The sequence below is a fragment of the Chiloscyllium punctatum genome, chromosome 12, assembly GCF_047496795.1.
Source record: "Chiloscyllium punctatum isolate Juve2018m chromosome 12, sChiPun1.3, whole genome shotgun sequence".
Lineage (NCBI taxonomy): Eukaryota > Metazoa > Chordata > Chondrichthyes > Orectolobiformes > Hemiscylliidae > Chiloscyllium > Chiloscyllium punctatum.
Window position 1 is genome coordinate 7,013,038 of NC_092750.1, and position 16,771 is coordinate 7,029,808.

Sequence of the window (16,771 nt, forward strand, 5' to 3'; positions counted from 1 at the left end):
TTAGCTATACCTGGGAATATCAGGTTGGATTATTGGTTCAAATCCAGGGGAGAGGAATTTTTTTTAAAAAATTCTATCCTGGGGGTTTTTCTGGTGAGTCCAGCATTTGTTGCACCTTCCTAATCACCCTTGAATTAAGTGGCTTGTTGGCCATTTCAGAGATTAGTTAAGGATCACCCACATTGCTGTAAATCTGGAGTCACATGCAGTTCAGGAAGGATGTGCAAGTTTCCTTCCCTAAAGGACATAAGTGAACCAGATGGCTTTTTCCCAATTGACAACAATTTCATTACTGTTAGCTCGCTTTCAATTCCAGAACAGCTGGAAATGAAAGCTAGCCATCAAAAGCTGGGTGGCACGGTAGCTCACTGATTAGTACTGCTGCCTCACAGCACCAGGGACCTGAGTTTGATTCCAATAGACAATAGACAATAGGTGCAGGAGTAGGCCATTCTGCCCTTCAAGCCTGCACCACTATTCAATATGATCATGGCTGATCATCCTTAATCAGTATCCTGTTCCTGCCTTATCTCCATAACCCTTGATTCCACAATCCTTCAGAGCTCTATCCAACTCTTTCTTAAATGAATCCAGAGACTGGGCTTCCACTGCCCTCTGGGGAAGAGCATTCCACACAGCCACCACTCTCTGGGTGAAGACGTTTCTCCTCATCTCTGTCCTAAATGGTCTACCCATTATTTTTAAGCTGTGTCCTCTGATTTGGCACTCACCCATCAGCGGAAACATGTTTCCTGTCACCAGAGTGTCCAATCCTTTAATAATCTTTTATGTCTCAATCAGATCCCCTCTCAGTCTTCTAAACTCAAGGGTATACAAGCCCAATTGGTCCAGTCTTTCAGTGTAAGGTAATTCCGCCATTCCAGGAATTGACCTCGTGAACCTACGCTGCACTCCCTCAATAGCCAGAATGTCTTTCCTCAAATTTGGAGACCAGAACTGCACACAGCACTCCAGGTGTGGTCTCATCAGGGCCCTGTACAGCTGCAGAAGCACCTCTTTGCTTCTGTACTCAATCCCTCTTGTTATGAAGGCCAGCATGCTATTAGCCTTCTTCACTACCTGCTGTACCTGCATGCTTACCTTCATTGACTGATGTACAAGAACACCCAGATCTCTCTGCACTGCCCCTTTACCTAAATTGATTCCATTTAGGTAGTAATCTGCCTTCCTGTTCTTGCCACCAAAGTGGATAATCATACATTTATCCACATTAAACTGCATCTGCCATGCATCTGACCACTCACCTAACTTGTCCAGATCACCCTGTAATCTCCTAACATCCTCATCATATTTCACCCTACCACCCAGCTTTGTGTCATCAGCAAATTTGCTAATGTTATTACTAATACCATCTTCTATGTCATTAACATATATTGTAAAAAGCTGCAGTCTCAGTACTGATTCCTGCAGTACCCCACTTGTCACTGCCTGCCATTCCAAAATGGAGCCGTTTATCACTAGTCTTTGTTTCCTATCAGCCAACCAACTTTCAATCCAAGTCAGTACTTTGCCCCCAATACTATGCGCCCTAATTTTGCTCACTAACCTCCTGTGTGGGACTTTATCAAAAGGTTTCTGAAAGTCCAGGTACACTACATCTACTGGATCACCCTTGTCCATCTTCAGAGTTACATCCTCAAATAATTCCAGAAGATTAATCAAGCATGATTTCCCCTTCATAAATCCATGCTGACTCTGACCTATCCTGTTACTACTATCCAGATGTGTCGTAATTTCATCCTTTGTAATAGACTCCAGCATCTTTCCCACCACTGAGGTCAGACTAACTGGTGACAGACTGTGTGGGATTTGCACATTCTCCCCGTGTCTGTGTGTGTTTCTTCTGGGTGCTCCGGTTTCCTTCCACAATTCAAAGATGGTGAATTGGCCATGGGAAATTGCCCAAAGTGTTCAAGGATGTGTAGGTTCGGTGCATGAGTCAGGGGAAATGTAGAGTAATGGGTCTGGGTGGTATACTCTACAGAGGGTCAGTGTGGACTTGTTGGGCCGAATGGCCTATTGCCACACTGTCGGGATTCTATGATAACTTTGATTTATTTAACTCAAATTCCACAAGCTGCCCTGATCGGATTTGAACCCATGACCACATGGCATTAGGTTGGGTCTCTGGCATTACTAGTCCAGTGATTTGTGGATGAATCCACAGGGCAACTTGTTGGGTCTGGTGCTAATTGGCGCCATAGAATAAACTAGTCTGCATAATGTGGGACAAAAACAGAAAATGCTGGAAACACTCAGCAAGTCAGGCGTCATCTGCGGACAGAAGCAGATATAATGAACACAATATTCTAGAGGTTACAGCAATGTAGGCGATGGAGAAATGTGTGGCAGGATCATGTGAGAAGCCTGGCAAGCTCCATCTCAACATCGGGAGCATCGCACCGGCTTTTGTGCTTTTCACAAACATTCAAGCTAATGAGCATTTTGTTAGGCATTGGTGAGTTGCTAATTCAGGGGGATTATTGCTCATTAAACACCTTGTTAATAGATCAACTCACCTCATCAATATTCTGCTTCCTATCTTAGTAAAGGTCACAAACAAGCTGAACATCAAGAATTCCCAAAATTGAAGTCAGAGCGGTTACCTGGCAACGCCAGATCACCACTTGTTCCAGAGGACCTCTATGTTGGACACCAGGCACCAACATCTCAGCGCACACCCCACACCCACCAACAGTGGTATCCAAGATGTGTCAGCTTCTAAGAATCCTCATTGTCCATCTCCCATCCACTTACAGGATGTTACGGCCCTTCAATGCTGACCCTCGGACTGCCCTGGTAACTCTCAGCGTAACACTACAGCAAGCACACAGTGTGTACAGGGACACACACCCAGCTCAGGCACTGCCCCAGGCTGTACCTCCAAGATCTTCACTCATTCTGTGCTCAAAGCATCCCTGCTCTTCTCTGCCTTTCTTTGTATGCTTGGCTTCCTGAGATACCAGACTCAGATGACTTCTGTCTCACTGAGTGTTTTTTAAGCACTGACACAAAGGCAGGAAGTTTGTCATTGGTGCCAGCGATGCCTCAGTCAAGGAGGGAAAGCCTTGCCTCCTGGCACAGTGAAGCGAAAGTGGGTACTGCAGATGCTGGAGATTATAGTCAAGATTAGAGTGGTGCTGGAAAAGCACAGCAGGTCAGGCAGTATCCGAGGAACAGGAAAATTGACTTTTCGGACATAGGCCCTACATCAGGAGCCTTTCCTGTTGAAGGGCTCCTGCCCGAAACGTCGATTTTCCTGCTCCTCGGATGCTGCCTGACCTGCTGTGCTTTTCCAGCATACTCCTGGCACAGTAAGTCAAGGGCAGCCTCTGACCCTAGTCCAGGGGTTTGGACACAGTCAGTCAGTCAGTCAGTCACTCGGGGTGGGCGGAGTCAGGATCCTCTCCACCTCTGAGGTGAGGAGCTGAATAACGAACTGCCCAGTACCCAGCTTGACTCTTTATTCCTGAAGGAGGGGGTACAGTTTTCCTCCTGGAATGAGAGACAGGCGGGTACTGAGGGGTGATGGAAGTGGGTGGCACAACTGTCACTGTTGGTGCAGGAGGGGAGGTGTCCCTGAGTGAGTGGGCATCATCGAGGGCACATGGGGTCAGTGGTGCTGGGGGTTGGGGTGGGTGAATGTGACTGAGGGAAGAATTTGCAGGCAATAATCAGAGTGATAGAGGAGCAGCCTTGGTGGGAGGTGAGTAGAGCAGCAGAAAGAGAGAGAAAATGGGGCATCTCATTGTAGAGTTCTCCTACTGTGCTGGGCATCCTCCAGACGGCACCGACATGGGTGGAAACCTCGGACCAGCCTGTACCTGGTATCAAGACCTCCACTGTTGGCCCGAGGATTGAGCAAGTCCTGCCTCTGCCCAACTCTGTCTAGGTCCCTGCCCACAAAGCAGAGCATCAACTTCCCCTTAGCTGCCATGTCCGGGTCAAATATCAAGAACCGTGTGGGACAGCTCTGTACTCACACGGGGTTTTTCGAGCTACACAACACATTTTTAAAGACAGCATGAGCACAAGGGACACTGGATAATTCTGGAATATCCCAGCAGCAATATGTTATTATGGCACAGTGGCTCAGTGGTTAGCACTGCCATCTCACAGTGCCAGGGACCCAGGTTTGATCCCACCCTCAGGAGTTTGCACATTCTCCCTGAGTCTGCATTCCTCTGGGTGCTCCAGTTTCCTCCCACAATCCAAAGATGTACAGTTAGGTGAACTGGCCATGCTAAACTGCCCATAGTGTTCAGTGATGTGGAGGCTCAGTGCATTAGTCAGGGGTAAGCATAGGGCAATGGGTCTGGGTGTGTTACTGTTTGGACATGTTGGACTGAAGGGCCTATTTCAACACTGTAGGGATTCTGTGACAGGAACAGCACCTGGTGGGATAGTTATTTAATTAGATGATTAATTAATTACCTCGCAGAGAGAGAAAAAAATCCTCCAAAAAGCTCATTTCAACTCACGTCCTAAAGCACTGTAAGATTTAGCCCAAAACTTCAGGTTAACAACTTTCTTTGGGAGTAAAGGTGCCATACTGTTAACGTCGAGGCATGTTGAGGCCTAGACAAATGGCTCAAAACCCAGTGCAGCTGGTTAGACTACATCCAAAGAGTATAATCTGCAGGACTGTGCGAGGTGTTGTATTTTCAGATAAAATGGCCAACTGAGGCCTGTGCCCCTCAGGCAGAGGTAAAAAATCCCACTCTACCATTGAGTCAGGACACTGGCCAATCAACATCACAACAGATGGGCCCTCCTGTGCCACAGTGGTAGTGTCCCTAATCCTAGACTGGAGGCCTAGGTTCAAGTCCCATCTGGTCCAAAGGTTTGCAATAACACCTCTGAACTGGTCGATTAGAAAAATAGATTAAATTTTAAAAATTCCAACATTACAAGAAGGAAAAAAAAGTTTAAAACAAATGATCAAACTGGCTATCTGTTTATAACTAGATGCACACAAAACGCTTCTCACTTCTCTACATGGAAACAGTGACAGCAGTTCAAATGTACTTCATCGCTGGAAAGCACTTTGAGATTCCCAATGGTTGCACAGAGGTGCTGTATAAATGCAAGTGTTCCTTCTTCTCCCCAAAGTCTGGCATGGTTATTGCAGGATGTTTCAGAGGTGTTCCCTCTCCCCGTGTGTTTAAAATGTGCATTCTCTTTCATCAGGTAGAGAGCTCACTATTTAACCAGGAGATGTGGAGATCAAGTCCCTGGGGGGCTTTTCGTTAATCTATAAGACCATAAGACATAGGAGTGGAAGTAAGGCCATTTGGCCCATCGAGTCCACTCTGCCATTCAATCATGGCTGATGCGCATTTCAGCTCCACTTACCAGCGTTCTCCCCGTAGCCCTTAATTCCTCTAGACAACAAGAATCTATCAGTCTCGGCCTTGAAGACATTTAGCGTCCCGGCTTCCACTGCACTCCGTGGCAATGAGTTCCACAGGCCCACCACTCTCTGGCTGAAGAAATGTCTCCGCATTTCTGTTCTGAAATGACCCCCTCTAATTCTAAGGCTGTGTCCATGGGTCCTAGTCTCCTCTTCTAACGGAAACAATTTCCTAGCATCCACCTTTTCCAAGCCATGTATTATTTTGTACGTCTCTATTAAGTCTCCCCTTAATCCTCTAAACTCCAACGAATACAATCCCAGTATCCTCAGCCGTTCCTCATATGCTAGACCTGTCATTCCAGGGATCATCCGTGTGAATCTCCGCTGGACACGTTCCAATCTACTGGGGTCTTGGCTGTGGCTCACCACAGCAGGGCAGACTGGAGAGTTCACTGTTTGAGAAATCAGGGGAACACACCCTAAAGCTTAGCAAGTAAGATTCTTTATGCTGCGTTCACCCCCTAGTACTCATTACGGAGCAATAGGTTCAGACAAATGTGGCGCAAATAAGCTGACCCCCCCATAGTTATTGATTATCTCCATTGTAACTTTATTTAACCTCCTGGTTCAGATTTCTCTGTAAAAGGGACCGAAGCTATGTCTGAGTGGATTAGTGATGCTGGAAGAGCACAGCAGTTCAGGCAGCATCCAAGGAGCAGCAAAATCGACACTGAAGGGCTTTTGCCCGAAACATCGATTTCGAAGCTCCTTGGATGCTGCCTGAACTGCTGTGCTCTTCCAGCACCACTAATTCAAAATCTGGTTTCCAGCATCTGCAGTCATTGTTTTTACCTGTGTCTGAGTGGGTCAGTCTCCTGCCCCTGGATCTGAACGCCCTCTCCTTGCTATTTGAGAAGGTAATCATCTGGAGGTCAGCACTAAGGGCACACATTGATGTCTTGTGGTAGGCCTTGTCATGTAGAAAGATCTCAGCTCACTGCTTTGAGGAGGAAAGCTCTTCCCCAAATCCCTCCAAAGCTAGGCCAATAATTTATCCCTCATCCAGCATTATGTAGGGTCAGTGCTTCCGTCCGGACAACAGGGTCTGCACCTCTAGAGAACACAGGTTATAAATCAGTTTGGGGTCTCGTGAAACCTGCATTGTATAAAAGCAAGTCCTTCCATTCATAAATCAGCGAATCAAGTCCAGGCCACATCACCTCCTGGTTTGGGAGCAGGTACATCACTTAGGATTGGATATTCGGGCAATAATATCACACATTCACAGGAACAATTCTTTGTCCCAGACCTGCAAACTTTTTCTCTCTTTTAAAAGCCCCCCCCCCCCCCCCCCGGGAAAAGGAAGACAGAGAGACACAGAGAAAATGCAATATTTTCACTTACCAAGTGCACAAAGGAGAGATTGTCTCAGGCTCATGGTTGGGATGCAGAGAGTGACACAGAGAGTGTGATTTGTTTCTTCTCTCCCACCCTCCCTCCTCTGCCTTCCCCTTTCCTGCGGTGGAATAGAATGTTTCTTGATGAGGTTCCTTTATCCTTTCGGGATATAACGCAGCCCTCCCCTCGCCCTTACTGTGCTCGCCTGAGACAGACACAATTGCAGCTAGGCTGTTTGGGCAGGTCCATCACGGACAACGGAGAAATCGCAGCTTTTTGCAGACACGATCAATGAAACTTACGTGCAATTAATTTCACAAAATGCAGCTCGTTCCTTACCCAGCCCCCGTCTTTCCCCTTCCCCACCCCCGTTCACTGCTCAAATATATTTTTTTACAAAACTATTGCAAATAAGTTGCCCTCTTCTGTGCTCCCCCTGCTCCCCTCCGCGGTGAGTTTGCAAGCTCCTATCAAATTGCTGTTCTCAGGGGGATAGACTGAAAAGCTGAATAATTTCACTGATTATTGCGCAGTGTCTGTTATCCAGGTCGAATTCTTCCCTCTTCTGGGTCCTACCTTCCGTCGGCGACATCCACAGAGATGCATGACACTGCCTCATACAGAAGCGAGCAATGAATGAAAGAAATAAAAGCAAGAGAGTGCTGGAGAAACTCAGCCGATCTGGCAGAAAGCAAAGTTAATGTTTCGACCTTGATATGGCTCTTCTTCAGAATTCAACAACTTTCCAAAGTTGACACATGGGTGCGATGCCAGAAACGTCGATTCTCCTGTTCCTTGGATGCTGCCTGACCTGCTGCGCTTTTCCAGCAACACATTTTCAGCTCTGATCTCCAGCATCTGCAGTCCTCACTTTCTCTCGCCTGATTGTTCTACCCCACTCTCTCCTAATCTACACCCACTCTCTCTCTCTCTCTCTCTATCTCCTCCAAGCCCTCCTCACTCACTCTCTCCACCCAGCCCTCACTCTCCAATCTCCTCCTCAACCCTCACTCTCTCCGCCTTCCTTCCCCCCCCCCCCCCCCCCCCACATTCTCTCCTCCTCCACCCTGTGTGGAGTTTGCACATTCTCTGTGTGGGTTTCCTCCAGGTGCTCCAGTTTCTTCCCACAGTCCAAAGTTGTGCAGGCCGAATGAATTGGCCATGCTAAATTGCCCATAGTGTTAGGTGCATTAGCTAGAGAGAAATGGGTCTGGGTGGGTTACTCTTCGGAGGGTCGGTGTGGACTTGTTGGGCCAAAGGGCCTGTTTCCATACTATAGAGAATCTAATCTCATCTCACTCTCTCCAAAACCCCCACTGTCTCTCCCCACCCACAACTGCCCACTGTCATCCCTTCAACCCCGCTCCCTTTCTCCTCCAACCCCTCTTTCACATCCCACACTCTCTCCTCATTTACACACACTCTCCTCCACCGTCTCACTCCTTCCCTTTCACCCCCTCACTCTCGCCCATCCTTCAACCCCCTCATTCACCTCCCACCCTACTATTTGGTTTCATTTTGAAAGTCCCAAATATTCCAAAGTTAAAACCTTCCCCGTTTTCTCAATTACTGCTTCAACAAACAGAAAACTGGAATATACACAGAATGAGGCCATTCAACCCCTCCTGCTCATGCTGGTTCATTTAAAAGGCTCTCCAATGTGCCGTTTCCTGACAGCCCTGACCCCCTCTCAATTCCTTTTCAAAAGTCAACAGCTTTTGCACCTTAAAACATATTTTTCAGCATCTCCCTTTTCTCTGGCTTTGTACAAAGAGATATTTTGGAACTCTGCACTCAGGTTACTGAGTTCCTCACAGCCTCCAGCAACATTTTCTCTTGATGTATTCTCTCAACAGTTTAAACACCTCTATGCAATCTCACTTTAGCCCTTACTGCTAGTGATGGAGAAAAAGACAAGTATTTTCATCTCTCCTTTCCCGTAATCATGAAATATTAAATCCAGACTCTGACTGGTGACCATCAGTGACCGATAGGACTCATCCCTTGGGACTGATGTATTGTGTATCTTTCCCCATCAGCTGAGGCACAGTGGGTAGCACTTGGGTGTTTGAATTAGGAGCTTGTAGGTTCAAACTCACTCTGCAGTCTTGACCACATCGTTGAGACTCACTCCCATGCTGTTCTGGAGGAGTGCTGTTTAGTTTTAAAGGATATCTTCTACAGTGCAAGCACCCCCATCCCCTTTTCTACTGAGACAGATATTAAAAAATCACACATGATTTCAAACATGAGCAGAAACATTCTCCCCAGTGACCTAGCCAATCATCTAAATTAGATTGTCAGCTCATTACCTCAGTGCTGATTGTGGGAGCTTGCTGTGCACAAATTGGCTGCAGTCTTTCCGATAATAACTGTACTTTGAAAAACTGTGAAGCACCTTTGGACATCCTGACGTCATAAATGCCATGTTTTAGTCAAAAGATATTAGTTTATAAAGATGGTGTGCATGTGGAAGTATCTACAGTCTAATCTCTCTCACAATCCTTTCTCATCTCTCCCTGCTTTGAGGAAACCACCAGGCTCAGTTCTCCTCTCTCGATCCTCCTTCTCTGTAAATATAACATCCTACACATTCCCTCCTCTCTCACTGCACTGACTCATCCCCCCCACCTCCTGCTCGAACTCACACTTTCCCAGAGCTCGTTTAAAACTAAGATATTCTGTAAATATATCAGACACCCCTTTTCTAAAACCCAGGCTTGGTGCCAACTAACCTTTATACCCTGAATATCCCACTCAGAGTAGCAGAATATTCTGCTCTCAACATTGCATTGTTTTGTGTAGGGGCTGGCACTCTGCTGCAGTACTGAAGGAGTGCCACACTGTCAGAGGTGTCGTCTTTTGCATTCAGCATTAAACCAAGGTCCTATTTGCTCCCTCCAATGCAACATAAGATTGCATGGGACTAATCTGAAAAAAAAAGATGTGAAAACAAGTGCCAGGGTCCTGGGTTCAATTCCAGCCTCAGGTGACTGTCTGTATGGATTTTCTCTGGGTGCTCTAATTTCCTCCCATAGTCAAAAGATGTGTTGGTTAGGTGGATTGGTCATGTTAGAATGCTTGTGGTGTCCAGGGATGAGTACGCTAGGTGGATTAGCCATGGGAAAGGCAGGGATAGTGGGTATGGGTGGGATTCCCTTTAGAGGGTTGGTGTGGACTCGATGGGCTGCTTCCACACTGTTAGAGCCTTCATTGAAGAGAAGACCAATATTTAACACCTTTTGAACTAGTTCTATCATGGAGACCAAGGCCGACTGTACCAATCTGTGACTGGTCTTACTTCATTTTACCAAGACCACTCAGTAAATCATCAGTCACAATTAGATTACTTACAGTGTGGAAACAGGCCCTTCGGCCCAACAAGTCCACACCGACCCAGACCCATTCCACTACACCTAACACTACAGGCAATTGAGCTTGGCCAATTCACCTAACCTGCACATTTCTGGACTATGGGAGGAAACTGGAGCACCTGGAGGAAACCCACGCAGACACGGGGAGAATGTGCAAACTCCACACAGTCAATCGCCTGAGGCGGGAATTGAACCCGGGTCTCTGACGCTGTGAGGCAGCAGTGCTAACCACTGTGCCACCGTGCCACCTGCAATCTGAGTGATTGCAAGAATTAAAAGTAACGGTGTGGAACGCACTGCCTACAACAGTAGTAGACACACCAACTTTAAGGGCATTTAAATGGTCATTGGGTAGGCATATGGACAAGAATGGAATAGTGTATGTTAAATGAGCTTCAGATTGGTTTCACATGTTGGTGCAACATCGAGGACCAAAGGGCCTGTACTGCGCTGTAATGTTCTATGTCTACGTCTAATGACATAGTAGAGGTCATTCAATCTCTTGAGTCTGTTCTAAAAAGTTTGGATAATTCTTTCCTGTGATATCCATTACAATGAGTGCATCTCCTGTTTATGCAGTACGATGAGGGCCCAATTATTCCTTTCACTTGGAAAAACATACCAACCTTGGTGGTCACTAGCCAGATAATCTGTATTTAGCTGAACTCATGAAAGGATAGCCATCATTAGGACAACAAGAAAAATCCCCCTCGTTCTTCAAAAAGCTGCGTGATCTGTTATATCCATATTCAAAATATGACATGCCCCAGGAGTGTCAGCCTAGGTTTTACTCATAACTCTTAAGAGTGGTACAATGGATGCATGACCTTCTGCTACAGAGGGAAGACAGCTACCCCCAATTGAGGCAGAAATCAGTGCCTATTCAATCTAGATACAAATGGGCCTGAGCTGGGTGTTGCAGTGTGGGCATGTCAATCCTTTGATCTGCTAAGTTCATGGCAAAAAAATGTCCAACACTTTGACACTCTCCTGCAGGCAGTTGGACCTCTTGGAAGAATCAATAGGCAGACTCAGCCAGGATCAAGGTCTTGGCAGAGGCTTTGAGTTCCAACAAAGAGTTCCATTGATGGAGCCTATTGCTGGCTAGCAGCCTGCAAAGCAGGAATTCTCCCCACTGACGTGTGTGTGCGCGCACACACACACACACTCATATGCTTCGACTGAAATGCTAGCAGACATAGAGCCATCCTTGTTTTAGGCCAATCTTGACATAATTTGTGAGACTCTTAAGCCTTAACAATGTCATTTCTTGCTGATTGCAATTTACATTTTCAAGCTTGACTGTGCGAAGCACCGATTTTTCACATGTCCTGTGGAATTTACATCAACCCTCCATCCACTGGACATAGCCCTTTGCCAAGCCTCCCAATAAACAGTTTTGGCTGCTTTATAAGCTAAAGATTGACGGAATGTTTCAGGTGGAATGGACTGCCAGGATGGTCAGTCCAGTGTGGAATAAATAAAAGGCATCAACAGGAGGATGTTTACCTTCTAACTTGTAAAAACTGAGATTCACATCTCAAATATCTGGGGTTGTTTAGGGGTAATTTGTCCCTCACTTTTTTTTTCTCAGGTTGAAAGAAGAAGAGGAAGGGTCTTTGCAGAAAGTCAATGTCTGGTAGATTGGCCAGCTGGCTGGTGGTCAGCTCTGGCTCATTGTTGACAGTATAATGTGATGCCTGGGTGCCACTCACTGGTGGCTTGAGGTTTGGGCAGTGTGCTGCCACCAATTCTCCTTCCCATGTCAGTCTAAGGGCTGTCAGTGGTGGAGGATGGACCACAGATAAGTTTTAGCAGAGAAGGCCTTGTCTTTCTTAATAAGGTATAGTTTGTTACATCTTGTTAACCATATACAATTGATATTAACTCTTTGGGACATTAACTCTAAAGAAGTAAAGATGTGTGTCTCCATCAGGAGACAGTGTCAGATTCCAACTGAGTCTCAACCCAGAGCCTCTGTAACATCATTGTGGAGTTCAGCATAGCTCAACCATTAACTCTTTCAGAACCATTATCTGATTCAATAAATGAGATCCATTGTCACCTCTGAGTCAGAAGATTATGGGATTTAGATCACAGACTTGAATATAAAATTCCACACTGACTCTAGTGTCAGTACTGAGGAGTGCTGCACAGTTGGAGGCACCAGCTTTTAGATGAGGCATTAACCCTAAGACTAAAAGACAAGGAGACCTTTGAGTCCAGGATCATAGCTCCTTGAAAGTGGAGTCGCAGGTAGATAGGATAGTGAAGAAAGCATTTGGTATGCTTTCCTTTATTGGAGGAACATTGAGTATAGGAGTTGGGAGGTCACGTTGCAGCTGTACGGGACATTGGTTAGGCCGCTTTTGGAATATTGTGTGCAATTCTGGTCTCCATCCTATAGGAAGGATGTTGTGAACCTTGAATGGGTTCAGAAAAGATTTACAAGGATGTGGCCAGGGTTGGAGGGTTTGAGCTTTAGGGAGAAAAATTCACAAACCAGGAGTCCCTTCAGACCCATAGTCTCGCTACCTGGAACACCAAGTTACAGATTAGCCAGGGAGCTACACCAAAGACTGAAACACTTAGTAGAAGACTCACACCACTCCATCCACTCCACCCAAGAATTCCTGAAGGCCATCTAAGACACTAAGATAGAAGAGGATGAAATAATGGTCTCCTTTGATGTAACAGCCCTGTTTACATCAATCAACATTAACCTGGCCAAGGAAACACTGACTACACTATTAGAAGACCCAAAGACACACCACTAACTTCATCAGCAAGGCAGTATTGTCAAGCTACTGAACCTATGCCTTACCACACACTTCACCTTCAACAAGAAAACCTACAGACAAACCAACAGAATACCCATGGAATCTCCGATATCAGGGTTCTTAGCAGAGGCAATAATGCAGAAACTCGAACAAACAGCTCTGCCAACCATTCAGCCCAAGCTTTGAGTCCACTACATGGATGACACCTTTGTCATCACTAAACAAAACAAATCAGAGGAAACCTTCAAGACCATCAGTAATCCCCTTACTGGCATAAAATTCACTAAAGAGGAGGAAAACAACGACAAACTGCCATTCCTAGATGGCACAGTAGAGCAAACAGCCAATGGGGAACTTCAAACCAGCGTCTACAGGAAAACAACAGATACGGACCAAATATTGAACTACAGAAGCAATCATCCCAACACCCACAAACGAATCTACATCAGAACATTATTTCAACGAGCCAACACACATTGCAGCACAGAGGGACTACGCAGAGCAGAGGAAAATCACCTATACCGTGTATTCAAAAAGAATTGGTACCCAATGAATACAGTCCACCGATTTCTCAGCAACAAACCCAAACAAGCAGACAAAACACGTCCAGAAATGCTATACTCTCTCCCCTACATCAAAGACATCTCGGAAATGACTGCCAGACCACTCAGACCCCTTGGCATCATGGTAGCCCACAAATCCACCAAAACACTAAAACAGCAGCTAATGACCTTGAAAGACCCTATGTAGACAACAAGCAAAATTAATGTCATTTACAAAATACCATGCAAGAACTGTAACAAACACTACATTAGACAAACAGGCAGAAAACTAGCCACCTGGATACATGAACACCAACTAGCCACAAAACGACAGAACCCTCTCTCATTAGTATCCTTACGTACAGATAAGGAAGGACACCACTTCGACTGGGACAACACATCCATCCTAGGACAAGCCAAACAGAGACACGCACGAGAATTCCTAGAAGCATGGCATTCCAGGTGGAACTCTAACAACAAACACATCGAATTAGACCCCATCTACCACCCCTGAGAAAAAGAACAGGAAATGACATAACCAACCCAAAGAAACCCAAACGTATATATAGAAAGCAGGAATCATGTTCAGTGCTTCACCTGGATGACCACTGAAGATGTTACCTAGTAGAGTGACGAAATATCTAGGAATTAACCTTCTAAGTCAGCGAGCAAACCTACATCCAGAACCTCAGCCTGAGCTATAAACCTTCTCAAAATTTGCTATAGGGAGAGGTTGAATAGGCTGGGGCTGTGTTTCCTGGAGCGTCGGAGGCTGAGGGGTGACCTTGTACAGGTTTATAAAATGATGAGGGGCATGGATAGGATGACTAGACAAGGTTTTTTTCCCTGGGGTGTGGGAGTCAGAACTAGAGGGCATAGGTTAAGGGTGTGAGGGGAAAGATATAAAAGGAACCTAAGGGGAAACCTTTTCATGCAGAGGGGTAGTGAGTGTATGGAATGAGCTGCCAGAGGAAGTGGTGGATGCTGGTACAATTATATTTAAAAGGCACCTGGGTGCATACATGAATAGGAAGTATTTAGAGGGATATGGATCAAGTATTGGCAAATGGGAATAGACTAGGTTGACATGGACAAGTTGGACCAAAGGGTCTGTTTCCGTGCTGTACATCTCTTTGACATAGGAGCAGAAGTCTGATTTTCAGCCCATCGAGTCTACTCCACCATTCAACAAAATCATGACTGACCTGATCATTTTCAACTCCGTTTTCTTGCCTTTTCCCCACAATCCTTGATTCCTTGACTGATTGAAAATGTCTCTCTCAGTCTTAAATATACTAATGACCCTGGTTTGACAGCCCTCTAATGCTTGCCTATTCTCTCAAACAGGCATAAATGATCTGGTGAAACTATTCTAAGAAAGGTGTTCATCTCAATGTTAAAACAAATATAAGGTCCTGAAGTTATTTAACACAGTATGTGCTGGAAGGATATTTCCTCTTACAAAGACACCAGAACTCAGGGACAATGTTTGAATAAAGGAAGTCTCTTTTAAGATGGAAATGAGATTTTGTTTCTCTCTGATAGTTGTCTTCTCTTCCCAGAAAGTCTTCTCTCATTTTTATTCTCACTTCTGAAGGTAATGAAACAATTCATACCTACATCAAGATATGGTCGACCATCAGGGTTTGGGCTGATTAGTGGCAAGAAAGAAAGAGAAATGACAGTATTGGGCAAAGATCATCTCCAGTGAGAACAGCCTGAAAGAACCTCTCTATGACATTGCTATTGTGGGATTTTCCAGCATTAATATCCATGGCGTCACTCTTGTTGAGAAACTCCACCAGTCATCTTCACACAGCGGCAACAGGAGACAATTAGAGGTTGGTTATTTTCACTCATCTACCACATATGTAATGCAAATTGGGAGTATGATGGAATTCTCTCCATTTACCAGGATGAATGGAATTCCAATAACATTGGGCAGACTTGACGCCACCCAGGACAAAACAGTCTGCTTGCTTGGCATCCAGCTACAACCGTAAACATCCACACCCTCAATAAACAGTGCACAGTGGTGAATGCATAATCAATAGGGGAGTATTAAAATCAAGAATGAGAAAAAAGCCAGAATTGGAGGAAAGCAGAGTGTCTGTAGGCCTGGTGGAAGTAACAAAGATAAATAATGGAGAAAAATAGGATGTTATCCACTACAGACCATTCACTAACTCAGACCAGAGCATTTTCAAAGCCTCATAGTTACATTTGTTTTAAGAAAGAAATTAGCTACTGTTTTTATGAGAGTGTTGTCGTGCAGCAGCTTTGTTCACCTACATTTTTGATTATGAGCTTAACTTCCCCTGAGGCACCGGACACTAAAAGCTTTCAACAGTTGATGGATTTAGTTAAGGAATATTAAAGACTGGGTGCATTGTCCATAATGGGCTTTGCTTGTAAATGTTTAATTGGTCACAAGGTTAATTACTGGTTGCTGACAGTGGTTAAAAAAGGAAAAAAAAAACAAAAAAGTCATAGTGATGGAAAAGTCGCTCAGTTGTCCTTGAAGGTATAGATAGCACTTGAAGGTATAGAACAAAGAACAAAGAAAGTTTACAGCCCAGGAACAGGTCCTTTGGCCTTCCAAGCCTGAGCCGATCCAAATGTACTGTTAAACCTGTTGGTCAATTCCTAAGCATTTGTATCCCTCTGCTCCCCACCTACTCTTGCATAAAAAGAATGGTGGTCAGGACATGAAGGATGGACAGAAATGGTGCTGCATTTCCCAAGTGTTGTTGGATTTTAAGATGCAGAACTGGGCTGAGAAGTGGCAAATGGAGTTTAATGTGGAAAACTGTGAGGTAGTTCACTTCAGAAGAAGTAGTAAGGAATGCAGAGTACTAGGCTAATGGTAAAATTCTTGGCAGTGAAGAAAAACAGACAGAGCTTGGTGTCCTGGTGCATAAATCCCTGATAATTGCCACCAGGTTGATAGGGCTGTTAAGAAGGCAGATGGTGTATTGTATTTTATTGGTAGGGGGATTGAGTTTTGGAGCCAAGGGGTTACGCTTCAGCTGTGTAAGACACTGGTAAAGCCATACCTGGAGTATTGTGTATAGTTCTGCTCATTGCACTATAAAATGTGGAAGCTTTGGAAAGGGTTCAGAGATTTACTAGAATGTGGCCTGGTATGGAAGGAAGGTCTTACGAGAAAAGGCTGAGGGAACTGAGGCTGTTTTCGTTGGAGAGAAGATTGAGATGTGACTTAATCGAAAAGTATAAGATAATCAGAGGGTTAGATAGGGTGGACAGTGAGAGCCTTTTTCCTCAGATAGTAAGGCTAAC

General features: G+C 45.2%; 1 protein-coding gene across 3 annotated transcripts in view; it reads right to left on the reverse strand.

Moving 5' to 3' along the window:
• Positions 1-7,310, reverse strand: part of podxl2 (podocalyxin-like 2) — a 57,266-nt gene extending 49,956 nt beyond the window's left edge. For 2 of the 3 annotated variants that reach the window (XM_072581805.1, XM_072581804.1), the window contains exon 1: positions 6,782-7,309. In XM_072581805.1, coding sequence (XP_072437906.1) covers positions 6,782-6,815 — 34 coding nt within the window. In that variant the 5' untranslated portion in view covers positions 6,816-7,309. Of the gene's footprint in view, positions 1-6,229; positions 6,491-6,781 lie in introns of all 3 variants that reach the window. The other variant, XM_072581803.1, reaches the window with a different exon arrangement.
• Positions 7,311-16,771: the final 9,461 nt, after the last annotated feature.